This window comes from Chionomys nivalis, chromosome 2 (genome assembly GCF_950005125.1).
Source record: "Chionomys nivalis chromosome 2, mChiNiv1.1, whole genome shotgun sequence".
NCBI lineage: Eukaryota > Metazoa > Chordata > Mammalia > Rodentia > Cricetidae > Chionomys > Chionomys nivalis.
This window is the reverse complement of record NC_080087.1, coordinates 77,970,489-77,990,596: the sequence shown is the minus strand read 5'-3', so window position 1 is coordinate 77,990,596 and position 20,108 is coordinate 77,970,489. Positions and strand designations below refer to the sequence as shown.

Sequence of the window (20,108 nt, the reverse complement as noted above, 5' to 3'; positions counted from 1 at the left end):
AACAAACTAGGAAAAAGATCCACCTGCAGCCGGGAGGTAGGGCTGCCATCGTGGAAATGAGCATCAAGACCCCCGAAGGAGGCCAGGAAGGAAGGGAATGAGGGTCCTCGCGGTATCCCTCAGATCCCAGCTCTGGGCACCAGCTAGCCTGGTCGGTCGGTCAGGCCCCAGGCCACGGAGGACAGCAGCGGGCGTGGGTTGGATAAAATCGGCGCGCGCGCGAGGCGGAGCAGGCGGTGCGGATGGGTCCTTGCACGCGCGGGTGGGAGGTCCTCTCTGGGCAGTGGGAGGTCTTGGCCTTGCGCCCAGCCTGGGGATGTGGGGGGTGGGGGCGTGTCCCGGGGCGTGGCCTCCGCTGCCAGCCTCACCGCTGCCGAGAGCCTCACCCCGGCTCAGTCACCGCCACCACCGCAGGGAACATGGAGCCCCCAGACGCCCGCGCAGGGCTGCTGTGGCTCGCCCTCCTCCTGGCGGGCCACTCAGGTATGAATTGGAACTGAGGGCAGAGCTGAAACCTGGTGTTGGGTTTTGTGGGGCTGGCCCCCGGGGTCCCCGGGAAGACAAGGGGAACAATCTTCCATCTCCCCAAGGAGTACAATCTAAGGATTCCCCACCATGGAGGAAGGCGGGGAGGCCTTGGGATGTTCCCGATCCGAGAGTTGAGGATACCCCAGCTCTGGAGCAGACACAACCTGAGCCAGCTGCCCCTTCCCGTCTCTCTGGGAACTCTGGAATCTAAGCCCTCGACCCCTAATAACCTTGGATACCTGGAATCTGGGCTCTGTTCTCCCTGGTCCCTCAAACTCGAGTCCAGCACCGCCCCCCCTCCCCGCCTTCCTGCTTAGTCAAAGTAGCTTCTGCTAGCATACTAAAGAGCAACATCCCAGAGCTGTTCTCTAAGTGATTAAGTTTGAGCTTCCTCGGGGAAACTGGGGACCCCGCGGCTAAAGCACTTCCTACAGTGTGGGGTTTCCCCTCAATTCAGAGTCTAGGCTGTCTCTAAAGGACCCACCTCTCGGAAAGGGCCGGGAGTACCAAGCCTGGCAGAGAACGTGGAACAGTGTTTCCGACTGAAAGGGCCCCTTTCCTGGAGCCCCTGATAAATCCACACACCTGCACGTGGTGAGGAGGGAGGAGGGACAGAGGGGCTCGGGAACACTGGGAACGGGGCAGGGGGGGGAGGGATAAGGGAGGACAGAGGATATCTATCTGCTTGTTGGCTGTTTGCAGCTCACATCCAGCCCTGGGTACCAGTCTGGCCCCACATTGCTCCCCTGGGACAAGTTGGGGCCAGAGGTGGGTGCCTGGGAACCCAGGCTCCTGGCACAAGCGTGGTATATAGTTAGGAACCCAGGAGTAGGCCTAGGCCAAGCTGGGCGGGTAAGAATGATGCCAAAATGCCATGCCAGGGGGTAGATTCCCAGCAAGAACTATGCTACCCACCAGACCCTGATAGGAGTCTAAGACTTCCAGGTCCCTAGGACCCAGAGGTTCCCGTTTCCAACATCCAGCCTCCAATGCCTCAGGCTGCTTGGGAGTCTAAACTCCAGCCCTTTCTGCCTCAGGACCCAGGCTCACTCCCTGCCCAGGTGACTCACCTTACTCTTTTCAATCTTCTCTTGTAAAGAGATGGGTGGGGGGGTGTTGTCAGGGGGCAGGTAGGGGGCTCTGGCGCCAAGCCGGGCAGGTCTCAGCCAGCCTGGCCCTCCCACATTCCTGAAACCTGCCGAGCCCTGTCCCCCCCTTGCCACTCCCACACACCCATTCAGCTCAGGGCCCAGCTGCAGCCTACACCCCAGCCCCCCACACATCAGAGAGCAGAAGGGCCCCCAGGAGCTACCAGAGAAAACAGGATGGGATCAAGAAATGGAAAGCAAAGATGGAGAAAGACCTGTTCTTCAGCCCCAGGCCACGTCCTGCCCAGGGTGCTAGAGGCCAAAGGGAGAGACAGGCCTGACCCTTCCTTGGGGGGATGTTTGCTAAACTAGGAGAAGCAAGACTTTAGCTTAGAGTGCTGGAGAAGGCTTGACCTTAACCCTTAGAAGTTGAGAGCCTGACCTGAGCAGTCAGGAAGCAGAGGCATCTGTAGATCTCTGTGAGTTTGAGCCTGGTTCACATAACTCCCAAGTTATACAGAGACACTGATGGGTCCCAGACGTGAGGAGGACCAAGGAGGGAAAGAGTAGCTGCATTTGAGGGAGGAGGCGGGAGCCTGGACTCCTGTCTGAGGGAGGAGGCGGGGTCTGGAGTGCTCTCCCTGTTAGTAGCACTGGGTAGACATTTGACGCCACACCCATCCTGCAGGCACCCAGGCTGAGGTGCATGTGTCTGTACCCCCACTGGTGGACGTGTGGCAAGGACATCATATCACCCTGAACTGCACACTACGGGAGCACCCCGAACGATATGTGATGGAATGGTTCCTTGTGAGTGCTCTGTGCTGGGAGCTGGGGATGATGTGGGGAGGAGGTACAGGAGGATCCAGTGGCCTGGTCACATCAGTACCCATCAACTCTTCCTACACGGGATCCCCTGGCGTATCCAGAAGACCCCACATGGAGCTTTCAGAAGCCACATTTCCATTTACAGACAAACACTTGCCTAGATCTACACCTGCCTAGAATCCCCCAGTGAGGGGTTGGGATGTAGCTCAGTGGTAGAGCCCCTGCCTAGAATCCCCCAGTGAGGGGCTGGGGTGTGGCTCAGTGGTAGAGCCCTTGCCTAGAATCCCCCAGTGAGGGGCTGGGGTGTGGCTCAGTGGTAGAGCCCCTGCCTAGAATCCCCCAGTGAGGGGCTGGGGTGTGGCTCAGTGGTAGAACCCCTGCCTAGAACCCCCCAGTGAGGAGTTGGGGGTGTGGCTCAGTGGTAGAGCCCCTGCCTAGAATCCCCCAGTGAGGGGCTGGGGTGTGACTCGGTGGTAGTGATTGCTTAGTATGTGGAAGCCACCAGGTTCTTCCCTTAGGCCCAGAGGAAAAAAATTTTAGAGGGATTCAGTAGTAAGGGAGGGCTCACAATCCAAGCTAAGACTACCCCTGTTCATACCCACAGGTTGATGCTTCTGGGTCCCGACACCTCCTAGCTTCTGGGGAGGCACAGGGCTCAGAGTTCCGGTCCACAATTCACAATTCTCGGGGCCGCAATCCCGCATACAGTCTGGACCCCCATGGGGGACTGGTGATAAATGATACCCAAGTGGGCGATGAGCGGGACTACGTGTGCCTGGTGAAGGCTGGGCCAATGGGAACCTCAGAGGCCACCTCAAGAGTCCGTGTGTTTAGTGAGTGTCCCCAACACTATCCTGAGGAGCGAGGGGTGGAATGGGGGTGGGGAAGGGTCAGAGAAGGCCCTCCTGACACGAACATCTCCCCAACAGCAACCCCCGAGCCTACGGAGGTGTTTCCCAACAAAGGAACGCTGTCAGTGTTGGACGAGTCTGCCCAGGAGGTAATGTGCCCTGGAGTTGAGCAGTGGGTAAAGAGACCCAAGACCTTTGTTATTGCTTTGTTTTGTGGTATGGGAGATTGAACTCAGGGCTTTCTTTGAGCATGCCAGGCAGGTACTCCTTGGGTATTTTCCTTGTTTGGTTTTTGTTTTTGTTTGGTAGGGCGACTTTATGTAGCACAGGCTATCCTGAAACTTTCTGTGTCGCCATCCAAGGACTGAGGTCCTAAGCATGAGTCATTGTAGCTGTTTGGTTTTTTTCTTTGTTTTGTTTTGTTTGCAACACTGTCTCATAGCCCAGTGTGATCTCAAACCTGCTGTGTGGCTAGGATACTTCTGCTTTCCCCACCTCTACAATTGATTCAAGTGCTAGGCTTACCCTAGCTGTGGCTTAGGGTTGTGTGAAATGGGGTCTCATGAGGCTCAGGCTGGCCTGGAACTCATTATGTAGCCCAGGCTAGTGCCAAACTGATGTTTCTATCTCAGCCTCTTGAGGGCTGAAATTACATTTGTGTGCTGCCACACCTGCTTCAGGTTTTTAATTAATTATTTCATTAATTATTTGTTAATTACGTGCCACAGCGTAAATCAGAGGACAGCTTTTGAGGGGCGCTTCCCTCTCTATACCTTTACACGGTTCCAGGGATTTAACGCAGGTCTTCCATCTCCCCCACAAGCACACTTACTGACTGAGCCATCTCACAGGCCTGGGCTCTGGGCTTTTTATTGGGAGGAACTGGAGTCAATGAGATCTGTTTCCTCTCCTGGGGAGAAAGCCCAATGGACATGTCTAAAGGGGAGATCTGGGGAAAAGAGAACCAGACTTCAGAGTCCTGGCACCAAGCCCAGGCCACGCCCATGCCTTTCCCAGATTGCCACCTGCAGCAGCCAGAACGGAAACCCGGTGCCTAACATCACATGGTATCGGAACGGGCAGCAACTGAAAGTGCCCATGGAATTGAACACAAGTGAGCCATCAGGAGCCAAGGGGAATGGGGGTTGGGGTGGTGGCTGGTGGCAGGGGTTAGTCACCTCGTCCTGCTGCCTGCCTCTCTCACAGATGGTTACATGACCAGTCGCACGGTCCGGGAGGCCTCGGGCCTGTATTCCCTGACCAGCACCCTCTACCTGAGGCTCCGCAAGGAGGATCGGGATGCAAGGTTCCACTGTGCTGCTCAGTACAAGTTGCCCTCAGGCCAGGAAGGCCACCTGGACAGCCCTGCCTTCCAGCTCACACTGCACTGTGAGTCCCCATGATCCCCGGCCCCTGACCCAAGATTCTATCCCAGCAAGGTCCAACTCCCAGACCCCGTTTCCAATCTGTGTCCTCACCCTACCTTTTCACCCCTTGTAGAAATAATGAGGGGATGGGCTTCTGACCTTTGACCTCAGCACCCCAAACAATCATACTGATTCTGACTTCAGTATAGGACCCTGTACCCCATGGGACACTCACCTTCTCCCACAGAATTGGTTCCCCATATAACATCTTGTCTTAAATCTCAAATTGTACAATGGCCGCTGACCCTTGAGGCATTCTGTCAATTTACCTAGACCTCTGACCTTTGCTGTGTTCTGAGAATGAGTCTGGACCTCTCAAGCCATCTCAACACTGGAGAAGCTGAGATAAGAATTTAGAGAGTACGAAATCTAGCTGAGTGACAGAGAGGGAGCCTGTCTCAAAAACCAGACAGAAGGAATAGGACATATACACCTCACACACACACAAAAAAACCAGAAATCTCAGCTGGACTTTGGTTGTGGTGGCACACACCTTTAATCACAGCACTCGGGAGGCAGAGGCAGGCGAATCTGTGAGTAGAACAGAGTGGGTTCTAGTACAGCCAGGGCTACCCAGAGAAACTCTGACTCCGAAAAAAAGTAGAACTGACCTTTCCCCTTGATAGATGACCTTACTTCCTGTCTTCCCACAGATCCCACAGAGCATGTGGAATTCTGGGTGGGAAGTCCATCCACCACGGAAGGATGGGTGCGTGAGGGTGACGCTGTCCAGCTGCTCTGCCAGGGTGATGGCAGCCCCAGCCCGGAGTACTCCTTTTTCCGCCTGAAGGTAACTCACTCTGTGGTCCCTTTGGATCCCACCTGATTCTGGGTCATACTAACCTCATCAGCCTCTTGCTGATGAGGGAGATGGAACCCAGGACCTGTCTCATGTTACATAACTGTGCTTCCACTGAACGACAATCCCAGCCCTCACAGGGGTGGGGGGATTCTAGACAGGGGTTCTATTACTGAGCCACATCCCAGCCCCTCACTGTAGGATTCTAGGCAGGGGCTCTACCACTGAGCCACACCCTCAGCCCCTCACTGGAGGATTCTAGGCAGGGGCTCTACCGAAGGACCTCTGACCCTGACTGGAGATGGTTTGGAGACTATACCCACCCAGTATGACCCCTGACCTTTGGCTTGAACAGGCTCTAGTCGAGTATGACATTGGCTTGGTGACCTCTGACTCCACCCCCAGTTGCCCCCACAACAATTCCTAATGCTTGCGTCCCATTTACTTTCTCAGAACAACCAGGAGGAACAGCTAAAGGTCAGCATCAAGGGGAACTTGACCCTGGAGGGGGTGCATCGGGACCAGAGTGGCACCTACGGATGCAGAGTGGAGGACTACGATGCCGCTGAGGACGCACAACTTGTCAAGACACTAAAGCTGCACGTGGCCTGTGAGAGCTTTGGCAGGGAGGGAGGGCAGGGTGTGGTGAGGCTTCACCAGCTCCTCTCCCTCAGGGTCCCCACCCTGGATCCTTCCAGAGTCCTAGTTCCAGAACACACACTTGTCTCCCTCCCCTGTCTGGAACCTGCTGTGCCTCCCCAGTGCTTTATAGAGAAAGATCAATCCCCTTTTAACCATCTGTGTTCCCCAGAACTGAGCGGCTTTGCCATCAACTGACTCCTCCCCCGTGGAGGCCGCAGCTCCAGCACACCGCAGGCTCCTCTCTTCCATACTAACTCCACAGGATTATGCTTGGCTCGGCCCCGGTTTCTAAGTAGCTTTTGCATTCACTTGGCTAGGAAGAAAGTGGTCTTTAGTGTGCACATCTGAGTGCATGTACACACCTCCTGTGCATGCATGTGTCAAGGCTGGAGGTCAACCTTGGCTGGCGTTACTCAGGGTTGACACTTTAGATTTTGAGAAGGATCTCTTTATCTGCATGGAGTTCTCCTGTTAAGCTAGACTGGCTGGCCAGCCAGCATGCCCCAGAGATCTTTCTGCCTTTGCTTCCTTATTCCTAAGAGTAAGCATGCACAGCTACATCGAACCTTTTATGTGGAATCTGGGGCTTCGAGACAGGGGCTCTACCTCTGAGCCATGTCCCCACCCCCTCACTGGGGGATACTAGGCAGGGACTCCATCACTGAGCCACGCCCCAGCCCCTCACTGGGGGATTCTAGGCAGGGGCTCTACCACTGAGCCACATCCCAGCTCCTCACTGGGGGGTTCTAGGCAGGGGCTCTACCACTGAGCCACACCCCAGTCCCTCACTGGGGGATTCTAGGCAGGGGCTCTACCACTGAGCCACACCCTAGCCCCTTACTGGGGGATTCTAGGCAGGGGCTCTACCACTGAGCCACACCCTAGCCCCTTACTGGGGGATTCTAGGCAGGGGCTCTACCACTGAGCCACACCCCAGCTCCTCACTGGGGGATTCTAGGCAGGGGCTCTACCACTGAGCCACACCCCAGCTCCTCACTGGGGGACTCTAGGCAGGGGCTCTACCGCTGAGCCACACCCTAGCCCCTTACTGGGGGATTCTAGGCAGGGTTCTAGGACTCTGGTCTTCATGTTTGCCCAGCAAGTACTCGACCTGTTGAGTTGTTATGTTTTGTTTTAATTGAGATAGTCTCATGAAGTTAGACTGGCCTTGAACTCACTGTACACCCCCCCACACAGTAGTAGAGACAGAAGGCAAGTGCTGGCCCAAACCCTTTTAATCACATTAGTGTATCTTAGAACAGTAGCACTGATAAAACGGAGGTGGTCGGTGACGAAATTGTCACCGCGTGAGTTCCCTAGAAGTGTTCTCTGCCACCATGTCTGCAGGTAGAGTGTTTATGAAAAGTCTCTTGTGCTCTCTGTATTCAGAAGCAGCAAGAATGGGCAGGCGTGAAGTTTGATTGTGATTTACACAAGGTCTAGCAGGGAGGGGAGTGGCCGACGACACTCCACAGTTGCTTGCAGTTAGCACGATGGAACTGGACCTGTCTGTGTATTGTGCAGGAAGGGGGGTATGACCTTGGGTGAGGGGCTCCTTGCAGTTGAGGGCATTCCCACTGAGAGCTGACAGCTGAGGGTTGACAGCTGCCAGCCCCTTGCAGCAGCTGGGGGAATCAGTTGTTGGTGTTGGAACTAAGATCCAGAGATCCGGGTGTCCACAGCGGCCGGGGCAGGGAGGCCTCTGAGAGAAGGGGACACATGGGTAGGAAGCTGAAGAATGACGTGAGAGCCGAAAGCCTCTGCTGCAGGCAGATGACCTGGTGCACGGACCCTAGAAACGAACTTGGTATTCTTGAGAAAACTAAACCCAAAAACAAGGTCTCTGTAACTAAGCAGATAGTGTTCAAAGACTAGGCAGGCTCTTGTAGGCTGGCATAATTTGTCCATGATGCCCAGGGTACTGGGGAACCATAGCAGGATTTTAAGCCAGAGAGGAAGGAAGATGGCTGGACCAGTGTGTTCTTTGAAAGTATTCCTTGGGCTTCTCAGTAGAGGATCGACCAAGATAACCAAAATGAGAAATAGGACTGGCAAGATGGCTCAGCAAGCCAAGGAGCTTGCCGCCAGGCCCAATGGTCCAAGTTTGGGTCTCACATGAAGGAGGGAGAGAATCATCTGACCTCCATCCATGTGCCACGGCACTCACGCATGCATGCGTGCACACACAATAATAAAAATACAACTTTTAGGGGCTGGAGATATGGCTCAATGGTTAAGAGCACTGGCTGCTCTTCCAGAGGACCTGGGTTCAATTCCCAGCACCAACATGGTGGCTCACAACTGCCTGTAGCTTTACACCAATGTACATAAAATAAAGTTAAATTATTTAAAAAAAAAATACAACTTTTAGAAAGTGAGGGATAAGCCAAGCAGTGTAATGCATGCCATTAATCCCAGCACTGGAGAGACAGAGGCAGGCCAGTCTCTGAGTTTGAGGCCAGCCTGCTCTACACAGTGATTTCCAGAACAGCCAGGGGCTACACAGAGATACCCTGTTTTGAAAAACCAAAAAAAAGAGAGGAGAAAGAGACAGCGAGGGAAGACTAGTAGAGAGATGATAAGGACAGGGAGCGGGTCAGGTAAAGGGAAGTAGGGGGATCCTTCTCAGGGCAGACAAATAAAAATCTTAGTTTTTCTGTAAACAGTGTCTTAAATAGCCAAGGTTAGCCTGAATCTCAGATCTTCCCGCCTTAGCTTCCCAAGTGCTGGGATTACAAGCACGGAACCACCAAAACCAGTCAGAATTTTATTGTCTTTTGAGATGCTGGCAGCCGGGCGGTGGTGGTGCACGCCTTTAATCCCAGCACTCGGGAGGCAGAGGCAGGCGGATCTCTGTGAGTTCGAGACCAGTCTGGTCTACAAGAGCTAGTTCCAGGACAGGCTCCAAAACCACAGAGAAACCCTGTCTCGAAAAACCAAAAAAAAAAAAAAAAAAAAGAGATGCTGGCATTTGAACCTAGCGCCTTTTCCACGTAGACAAACACTCTACCTCCTGTGTTTATATACAGCTCGATCCCTTTAAGTTGTCTGATCATTTTAAATTATTCTTACCATTTATTCGTTTGTGCATCTGTGTGCATGGAAGTCAGAGGACAGCTTACAGGAGCTTGTCATCTCCTTCCACCATGTGGGTCTAGAGGAGCGATGTCAGCAGGAGTCTAGCTAGTGAACCTTCTTGCTGGGCCAAACTCATCAAGTTTGTATGGAGGTGGAATGAGGGTGGTACAGAGGAGCAGACATTTGAGCTTGAGATAGAGAGCTGGAGGCACAGCATTGAAGCAGAGCCCCTGCCTAGAATCCCCCAGTGAGGGCTGGGGCGTGGCTCAGTGATAGAGCCCCTGCCTAGAATCTCCCAGTGAGGGCTGGGGCGTGGCTCAGTGGTAGAGCCCCTGCCTAGAATCCCCCAGTGAGGGGCTGGGATGTGGCCCAGTGGTAGAGCACTTGCCTTGCTCATGGCATCCTCAGTACTGCAAAGCCTCAGATAGTAGGTCAGATAGTGCATTCTTCAGAGCTGTTCTCCTAGTGCTGACTGCAGGGCCTGAATGGAAAGTAAAGTTGCTACGGTACTGGGTAGAATTAGAAAGAACAAGGTGTTGTCTGCCCCTGATAGCTCTCTAGAGGCCCTTGCTGAGTGGACAAGGGCTGGGGAATGTGAGTATGTTTCTCCCCTGCAGACCTGGATCCCCTGGAGCTGAGCGTGCCCGAGGAACTCTTCGTCTTCCTGAACAGCAGTGGCACGGTGGTGGACTGCCCCGCCAGAGGTCTGCCTGCTCCTACTGTGCGCTGGACCAAGGTGACAGAAGGAAGGAGCTGTGGGGCCTCAGCTGCTCTGCCTCAGCTGCTCCGCCTCAGCCTCTCAGCCTCATGGTCCTCCCCGGTTTCCTTCCTGTCCCTGCCCTAGGATTCTGTGACCCTCGCATATGGTCCCACGCTGGCTCTCGACGCTGTTACCTTTGACTCTGCTGGCACCTACACATGTGAGGCCTCTACACCCACCGTCCCCCTCCTGAGCCGGACACAGAGTTTCCAGCTGGTGGTTCAAGGTTTGGATTGTTGGGCGCCTTATGTGGGGGCAGTGTCTCTCTTTCGTTATCTTTCTTTTGTTGTGTCTGCATGTGTGGTGTATGTAGCTAGTCGTGTGTGTCTGTGTGTGCGTGTATGTACATGCCTGATGCCAGAAGTCGACCCTGAGTGTCTTCCTCTATCCCTGTCTAATTTTTGTTGGGGGAGGGTGTGGTGCAGGGGTGCGTGTTGTGAAACAGGGTTTCTCTGTGTAGCCCTGGCTGCCCTGGAACTCACTTTGTAGACCAGGCTGGCCTCGAACTCACAGATATCCATCTGCCTCTGCCTCTGGAGTGCTGCGGTACAAGGCGTGCGGTGCTGAGCCATCCTGCCATCCCCCTCGGCCTTCTTCTTGAGACCTGGAGCTCATTGATTGGCTGCTTAGGGGACTCCAGAAGTCCTCTTGTCCCTGCAGTCCTCCCACCCCAGTGCTGGGGTTCTAACTGTGCACTGCTGTACCCATTTTTTATGTGGGTGCCAGGGAGCGAACTTCGGTCCTGAAACTTGTATAGCAAGCACTTGGTCTGCTGAGCCATCTCCCCAGTCCCTTCTCTATTTTCTCCTCATTCCACTCCTGTGTCTCTCTCCTTTCCCTGGCAGTCTGCCTCCCCCTCACTCTGCTATGGTCCCCACCGCCCACAGGGACACCAGAGTTAAAACCAAATGAGATAAAGCCCATATCGGGGAACAGCTGGATGGAAGGAGATGAAGTCATGCTGGTCTGCTCCGCCCAAGGCTACCCAGAACCCAAACTCACCTGGAGCCAGCCAGGCGATACTGTAAGGGACATGCCTTGCCACTCTGAGCTTACCCCAAGTTCCACAGGGGACCCTGACCCTCATCGATCCAAGCTTCATAGCCCCTATACTCCACCTCAGCCTACACCCCCAGCCCTTGACCCCCAAGGGGCCTGGCCTGACCCAAGCCTCCACAGCCAGCAGAGCCTCCCTTTGAGGGCAAAGGCTGGATGAGCAGCTCGCTGATGGTGAAAGTGACCAGCGCCCTGAGCCGAGAGGGCGTGTCCTGTGAGGCATCTAACATCCATGGCAAGAAAAGCCATGTCTTCCATTTTGGCTCTGGTGGGTAACCAGGAGGGGAGCAGCTGGGTGGACACGCAGGCGCCCTGATCTAGTGAGCCTATGACCTCTTTGTTGTCTCCTCGCAGTGGCCCCTCAGACTGCCCAGGCTGGAGTTGCTGTCATGGCTGTAGCCGTCAGCGTAGGCCTCCTGCTGCTTGTGGTTGCTGCTTTTTACTGCATGAGACGCAAGGGGCGCCCCAGCTGCTGCCGGCGAAAGGAGAAGGGGGCTCCGTAAGTATTTGCAGGCTTCCAGTCCTTCCGCAACCATAGCCCTGTCCTGTCCTCAGCCAAGCCCTCCAGCTCTGCTGCAAAAGGAGTCCCAAACCCATCAGCTACCTGTCCTCCCCCACCTATCTTCACCCCTCGCCAACCCAAGGATGGCCTTGCCTACCACCCGGAATCCCACCCAGAGCCCCCTGAAGTCTCCTTAGTCAGACCTAGTCTGTCTCCATCCATCATCCCCAGTTACAGGCCTCTATCTTTAGCTCCAGTCTTTCATTCTGTCTGAAGTTTTGGAGCTGGGACCCAGACTTTACATCAAACAAAGCCTTGCTCCTGAGCCACGCTCCTAGCAGGGCAATGGTGGTGCAAAGTCTTTTTCATCCCAGCGCTCAGGAGGCAGAGGCAGGCGATCTCTGTGAGTTTGAGGCCAGCCAGGGACACACAGAGAAAACCTGTCTTCAAAAGCCAAAAGAAAAGAAAATGCCCTACAGACTTGATCTTAGGAAGCATTTTCTCAGCCGAGGGTCCCTCCTTTCAAATAACTAGCCTATGTTAAATTGACATAAAACTAGCCAGCACACGGGGGAAGGGGGTTCCAGGGAGTTGCTCTACCACTAAGCCACATTCCCAACCCATCTCTGGGAGATTCTAGGCAGGTTCTTTACATGCATCTCCGGTCCCTTTTGGACTATTCTGAGACAAGGTTACATTGAGTTGTCCAGGTTAGCCTTGAACTTTCAGTCCTCTTGCTTTAACCTCCCAAGGCTGGGCTTAGAGCCCTATGCCGCAAAGCCCAACTTGTCTCCAGTCTAGACTTTGTCCTTCCAAAGTCCCACACAGGGCTGTTTCCACACCGATGCTAGTCACACCCTGACCTGCTCCTTAAAGTCACACTTAAAGTCCGTCTTTCACCATCATAGCTACATCCTCACAACCCCATGTCTGTGTTTACCTCAAACCCCACATCCTGTACGCGATCCTATCTTACCTCATCTCCAACCTCCTATAGCATCCTCAGCTTCTGCCCATAACTGTCCAGGCCTCTCTCTAAAGTTAACCTTGCTTCTAGCCCATCTCCAACCTCAGCAACCCTTCCCTTCCCTCCTGACACCAAACCCACTGCCATTGCCACCCCGACCCCACTCCCAGTTCCGATCTCGAGCAGTGATCTTTCCATGATGCCACTGTCCTCCCCCAGGCCAGCCAGGGAACCAGAGCTGAGCCACTCTGGCTCAGATCGTCCAGAGCAGACAGGCCTTCTTATGGGTGGGCCCTCCGGAGGAGGCAGAGGTGGCGGCGGGGGATTCGGAGATGAGGTAAGTGATGGCCTGGGTGTCCATTGAGGAAGCAACTGAGCACAGGGCCAGTCTTGTGGGCTCAGGCTGAGCTATGGGTTCTGTCACCAGTGCTGAGGCTGAGGACCTCCCAGAGGCTGTTTCTGGATCTGGAACTTTGGGTATCATCGGAGGACCGGCTCTGCGCACACGCCTCCACCTCCTTCCTCCTTCAGTCTCGGCCCTCCCTTCCTTCCTCTGCCTGCTGGGCAGGGACCCACAGTGGCCAGCGGCCTCAGGGAGGGAAAAAAGGAGGGTGGGGGAGGGCTGAGAGGGGGCCCTCCTCCAGGGAATGTAACTCTCCCAGGCACCAGAATAGCTCCTGGAGCCAAGCCCAGGGACCGGCCTGGGACAAGGCGCTGAGGGTCGGCAGGCCGGGGCTATTTTTACCTCCTGTCTCCCTTGCTGGGCACTGCCCCCCACCTGATACCCTGCTGTGTAGTCTGACACTGGAGTCCCCAACCCACCCCATCCCTGCCCCTCGCCCCAGCCCATCATCGTGGACACTGGATTCTTAAATAAATGCTGCCTGTCACGTGGATACCTTCCTATGGCCAGATCCTCTTCTGGGGAAGGGGAGGCGTAAAGGGGAAGGGAGGGTGCAGGCCATTGTCCCCTCCTACTACCATTGGCTGTCTGCCTCCTCACACACCCTCAGGAGAAGCCTAATGTCAAGAAGAACGCAAGAGACAGAAGCTAAGAGAGAGTGAGAGACAGATCCATGGGATGAGACACAACTAGCTGGTGTTGGAAGAGCCCCGCCAGGGGTCCATGCACTAGCCTGGACCCTGGACCAGTGCCCAGTGCCTGCTTAGGGGTGAGGTCCCTATCCCCTTAAGGAAAAATTCCTAGAGTCCCTGGGGAGCTGAAACTAAGGCTAGAAAAATCCTTTCCCCCTCCTGGAGGAGCTGGGGGCTCCCTGGGGAAGCAGGGTTCACAGGAGGAATGCAAAAGGGACCTGGGGCAACGCTGAAACTGACAAGACTTTCTAAGGGTGGGCGAGGACAGAGGCCTGGCATGGTGACCCGTGCTGGTTATCTGAGCAATCGGGATGCTGAGGTGATTGGGTTGTGAGTTTGAGGCCAGCCTGGACTACATAGCGAGTCCCAGGCTGGGGGACTGCAGAGCAAGACTCTCACAAAATAACTGGAGTCAGGTGTCTTAGTGAGCAAGGTCACTTTCTGCCAACCCTCGTGACTTCAGTTGAGTCGTATAGCCCAGGCTGGCTTCGAACTAACACTGAGTAGCTGAAGATGACCCTAAAATCCACGTCCCCCTGCCTTCACTTCACAAGTTCTGAGATTACAGGGGCATGCCACCACTATTTTACTTTTTTTTTTTTTTTTTTTTTTTTTTTTTTTTTTTTTGAGACAGAGTTTCTCTGTGTAGCCCTGGCTGTCCTGGCACTCACTCTGTAGACCAGGCTGGCCTAAAATTCAGAGATCCACCTGCTTCTACCTCCTGAGTTCTGGGACTAAAGCCATGCACCAACACTGCCCAGAAGTTCACATTTTTAATGCAGTAGACACCTTCCCCTTGAGACAAGGGATTTGTCCCAAGATCCCACTAAATTGCAGAAACAGACATCACCAAGCATTCTGTACACCGTTTTTCTCTTACACACATGTGCTTCTGATAAATCTCACTTTATAGCCCAAGTCAGGATGAAATTCATAGCTACTGAGAAAGCCAAGTGTGGGTCATATTTATTATCCCAGCACTCAGGAAGCTGAGGCAGGAGGATGGCCATTAGTTCAAGCCCCTCCTGGGCTACGGTGTGAAAAGCCTGTCTCAATAAGTTAAGGAAAGAAAGAGTAGAAAGAAAAGTGAACAATCATTAGTGAAACGGAAGGCCGAGGAGATGGCTCAGTCAATAAACTATTTTGCAAGCATAAGAATGAGTTCAATCCATAAATCCCTGCATAAAAAGCTGAATAAAATCCCAGTGCTTCGGAAACAGAGACTGGCTTGCCGGCCAGTTAGTCCAGCCTGTTTGGCAAGATTTCAGACCAGTGAGAGACCCTGTTTCAAAAAAACCAAAAGGTTGGGGCTAGGCAGATGGCTCAATGGTTAAGGGTGTTTACTGCTTTTGTAGAAGACTGGAGTTCTATTCCCAGCACCCACATCAGGCAGCTCACAACCACCTGTAACTTCAGCTCCAGGGGATTTGGCACCCTCTTCTGGCCTCCGCGGTCACCTGCACTCATGTGCACATACCCACACATAGACACATGCACATAATTAAAAGTAAAATATATTTGTTTGCCATGGCTGCCAGGTCTCCTGGAACCATAGTTACAGACAGTTGTGAACTGCTATGTGGGTGCTGGGAATTGAACCTGAGTCCTCTGGAAGAGTAGTCAGTGCTCTTAACCCCTGAGCCATCTCTCCAGCCTGTAAAATATCTTTTCGAAAGGTTGATAGTGGCTGAGGAACATCTGAGGTTGTCCTCTGGCTTCCATACTCACATGTAAACACATACATACACATACACAATCACACACACACATGCATACGCACACTAAATAGAATAAATATAGCAACATAAAGTATGGCATTGTTAAAAATTGCTGTTTAAAACTGGGCGGTGGTGGCGCACGCCTTTAATCCCAGAACTCGGGAGGCAGAGGCAGGCGGATCTCTGTGAGTTTGAGACCAGCCTGGTCTACAAGAGCTAGTTCCAGGATAGGCTCCAAAACCACAGAGAAACCCTGTCTCAAAAAACCAAAAAAAAAAAAAAAAATTGCTGTTTAAGATAAAAGTTATTTTAAACTTAGGAAATATTTATATCTGGAATGTTCTGCTGATCACTTTTGAACTAAGGCTGGCCATGGAAAGTGAAACTGGATTAGGGGAGGACACCTCCTGTCAACAGATACCAGGATTTGTTCCTGTCCCCCTCCCATCTCCCTGTCCCTGTTGGTAGAGCTCTGTTGTCCTCTATGGCAGAGTGGAAGATGGCAGTTTTGTCTGTTTGCTGTATTTGCTGGCTTGCTTGTCTATGACAGGGTTTCAAGTGGCCCGAGCTGGCCTCAGACTCTATCCTCCTCCCTCCCACAGTAGAATGCTGGGACAGACAGACAAAGGAAGGCTGGTGAGCTGCCCAGTATGAGGGGGGCTTGTCCTCACATCCCACTTAGTGGAAGGAGAACCTCCTCATACAAGCTGCCTTCTGCCTTCTACACAAGCATCAGAGCATGAGCACACACAATACTAAACAACAAACAAATATGGGGGGTGACATTTTTATTTAAATCCAGATAGGCATGGTGGTTCACGCCTGTATCCTCTTTTTTTTTTTTATTTCCGAGACAGGGTTTCTCTGTGTAGCTTTGGAGCCTATCCTGGCACTAGCTCTGTAGTCCAGGCTGGCCTTGAACTCATAGAGATCCGCCTGCCTCTGCTTCCCAAGGGCTGGAATCAAAGGCGCGTGGTGGTGCCACCACCCAGCTCACACCTGTATTCTCAGCAGGACACTGAGGCAGGAGGATTGCTGCAACATAGAGCTCAGCCAAGGCTGTGCTGTAACGAAACTCTGTCTTAGGAGAAAACAAACAAACAAACAAAAACCAAACTCTGGGAATCAAGCATCTGAGAGGCAGAAGCAGGCAGTTTATTACAAACCTGAGGTTAGCCTGGGGCTATAACTGGAGTTCCTTGGAGTTCCGAGCCCGGCAAGGCTACCAGTTAAGGTCCTATCTGAAAAGTAACCCCCCTCCCTAATAAATTTTAAAAGTTAGATGTATAACCAGTAAGATCAAAGGCAAGCTATCTCAGGCACAGTTGGATCCAGGAGATCAAATCTACTTCCATGGCTGATGGGGCGGGGCAGGGGGCTCAAATGCTGTATTTGATCAAAGGTAGGTGGCTGCGGCTTCCTCTGTGTCCAAGAGCAGGGTTGCTAGGCAGGTGAATGACTTGGAACAGGAAGCCTTTGGCTTTGGGCCTAGCAGGCTACTGCTTTAGAGTGAAGTACTACCTTTGGGACTCCTTGACCCTGGAGACTGACTCCACAGGCATGAGACCCACCCAGTCCTTTGTCAACAAACCAAGCTGATCTTAAACAAGTCTTGAGTCTGCCTCACAGGCATGTAATCTCCACACTCCAGCCTGCACCTCTCTGGCTTCCTTCCTGAGCCGGCCCTGCCCACAAAGACCAGCCAGCGGAAAGCCCAGCCCACTTGGTGGCCATCCAGAAGGGCAGGTGCAAAGGGGAAAAAAAGACCGTCGGACACACAGACTCTTTGACTCATGGGAGAGGGCGGGAGGCAGGATCTTTAGCTGGCCTTGAAAAAGCCAGTGATGGTCGGCAAGTTAAAAGCTATACCATGACCATCTTAGTTTGGTTTCTGGAACCATGACAGCTGGAGAGAAACAATTCCCTAAATCTGTCCTCTGACCTCCTAACATGTGGAGGGTGCGGAACTCATGATCCAGGACCTGTAAGGTGGCTCAACAGGTAAAGGTACCTGCTACCAAGCCTGATGACCTGAATTCAATCCCTGGAGATTTACAAGATTGAAGGAGAGAACTGACTCCTGAAAGTTGTTCACATGTTATAGCACATAGGCCCCTCCCAAACAAAAAAATTTAAAGTATACACATGCACACGCATGCATGCACACATGTACACTCACGCACATGCATGCACACACATGTACACACACGTGCACATGCACACACGCACACACACGCGCACATACACAAATGCCATTGATGACCAAGTGGTTAAGCGCATCTGTGGTTCTTTCTTGTAGAAGACTGGGATTGCTTCTCAAACCCACACAGTAGTTTACAACTCTCCGTAACTCCAGTTCCAGGGGACCTGATGTACTCTTCTGGCATGTAGGCAAAACACTCATACATAAAATTAAATAAATCTCAAAACAGGAAAAAGTCATCAAGGTTCTATGCACGGTGACCCACGCTCTTAGAGGTGGGGGCGGTATCCTTGTGAGTTCAAGGCCAGTCTGGTCTACAGCCACCCAGGGCTACAGAGTTAGACTTTGTCTGGGGGGAGGGGCGGGAGTCACTGAGATCTAGACTGCATTTATTCTGTCCTCACATACACTGGTTCCTAGCCAGCGGCAGCGTCTGGAGGTCCAGGTTCATGCTTCATCCTGCTACTTCTTGGCTGGTGCTTTGAAAAGGTTCCGTGCCTCAGTTTACCTTTCACCAGTGGGGATCATTACAGTACAGTCCCCTTATTAGGATTCTACATAGCCCTGGCTGATTGGAACTTGACTCTGTAGACCAGCCTGTCAGAGAAATCCTCCTGCCTCTGCCTCCTGAGTGCTGGGATTAAAGGTGTTCAGCACCATACTCGACCTTTCCTGAGATTCTTTTGAGCGATGAACAAAGACAAAGGGATTTTGCATAGTGTCCACCCTGGATCTGCCTTTTTCTAACTCTGACTTTGGGACCGAGTCAATTCCTTTCCCCATGACTCGGTTTCTCTACCTCCCCCAAGTTTTGATGGGGGCATTTGCAGCAGGCTGAGTTGAGTGCCTCACAGACAGAAAAGGTTAAGGCCCTTTGTTAATAGTTCTGTTAAAGGGACAAGGTGGCAGCCCAGATTGGAGAGTGCTAGCTAGCTCAGCTCACAGTCCAATCCCGAACGCTCCACGAGGCCAGGAGCCAGGAGTGGCCACCTACATCTGTGCTGCCAGCCTTGTCATCCACAGCTGCATAGATAGTTGGAAGCCACCCTGAACTACGTGGGACTCTTGTCTCATGAAACAAAACCAAGGTGGGTGAACGAATGGCTGGGCAGGTAAAGGTATTTGCCACCAAACCTGACCTTCAGAGTTGGGGCTCCGGCACCCACCTGATGGAAGAACCACTCAAAACAAGCTGTCCTCTAACCTTCAGAAGCAGGCATGGCCTGCAATCACACAAAATAACAAGCAAACAAACAAATAGTATCTGTAACAAGTAGGTCAGAGCCACCCTCCCCTCCTTGGGCGGTGCCACCTGGGAGAGGGAGTTCAGGAATGTGAGAGGCTGGAGATGGGACCCTATCCCAGTCCAGGTGGCTCTCTTGCAAGAAACCTCCTAGTACCTGGCCCTCAGGGAGGATTTGGTTATTGGGCAATCCCGCAGCTGAATCCCTTCCCTTTGCTTTCTGTTCCCCTCCCTCACCCCACCAAATGGACTTCATCAGCTCCCCTCAGGGGCCCTGGAAATGTGAAGAGACAGGTGGGGGTAGGGAGGAGCGGAGCGTCTAGAAAGAGACAAAGGGGCCAAGTCAAAACCACCCACTAAGACCAGAGGAGGCTGGTGAGATAGAGAGAGAAAGTGGGACAAGGACACCGGGAGAGACTGGTGGGGCCAGAGTCGGGAGTGACTGACTGGTCCAGCCCCACCCAGAGGAGCTCGGCCTACCCGGTCGGTCTGTGCTGCCCCCTGGCGGGAGGTTGTGATCTAAAGAAAGGATACTCGGTGGGAGGGACGCAGAGGCCAGATGTAGGGACAGAAATGTTAAGAGTGACACAGAAAGCCGAAAGCAGAAAACAGAAAATGACAGGGATGCAAAGAGAGATGAAGAGAAACAGACGCACACAGTCAAAGGAATGCTACGAGACATGAGGACCAAGTGACACAGACACACGGATAGACAAAGAAATACCAGAAGCAGAGCGACAGAGAAACACGGGGACGCAGAGGGAAGCTCAAAGATGGTGAGAGAGAGGGGGGAAAAAAATCTAGAGAACCCAGGGCAGAGATCAAAAGGAGACCAAGTCCACTGAGAAGTGACCTCGACACAAGACGGCAGCAGGACTAGAGGAAGGGCTGGGGAAAGGGGCGTGGCCTTGTCAAGGGGCGGTGCCTCAGAAAGGGAAGCCCTATGAGAATTCACTTACTCAGGCTAACCAGAGGGCAGTGGGGCGTGGTCTGGGCAAGGAGGCATGGCTTCTGCTGGGGGGGAGCCGACCGGAAGTCTAGAAGGGGGGGTGTGACCGCATCTAAGTAGAATGATCAGTAGGGGGCGCAATGGGCCTTCCCGGAGTTTCTGGGGGCGTGGCTCGTTGACAATGGGCGTGACCATATTGCTAAAGGGGCGGTGCTTAATCCCAGGAGAGGGCGGAGATAGAATCGTGAGTTCGGACAGGTGTGGGACTCGGGAGGGGTGGGGTCATAGCTCCGGGAGAGGGCGGGGCCTGAATCCCAGGGTTGGCTTGGTGAAGAGGGGGCGGGGCATGTGACGTCATGAGTCCGGCCCGCTGG

General features: G+C 53.3%; 1 protein-coding gene across 1 annotated transcript; it reads left to right on the top strand.

Moving 5' to 3' along the window:
- The first annotated feature begins 365 nt into the window (after positions 1-365).
- On the top strand, positions 366-13,422 carry Bcam (basal cell adhesion molecule (Lutheran blood group)). Its single transcript, XM_057761517.1, has 15 exons — positions 366-483; positions 2,305-2,426; positions 3,049-3,277; positions 3,374-3,444; positions 4,313-4,409; positions 4,502-4,684; positions 5,376-5,512; positions 5,975-6,131; positions 9,859-9,977; positions 10,086-10,227; positions 10,889-11,025; positions 11,181-11,325; positions 11,412-11,556; positions 12,746-12,863; positions 12,954-13,422. Exons 1-15 carry the CDS (start codon positions 420-422, stop codon positions 12,957-12,959), a joined length of 1,872 nt encoding a protein of 623 aa, XP_057617500.1. The 5' UTR covers positions 366-419; the 3' UTR covers positions 12,960-13,422.
- Positions 13,423-20,108: the final 6,686 nt, after the last annotated feature.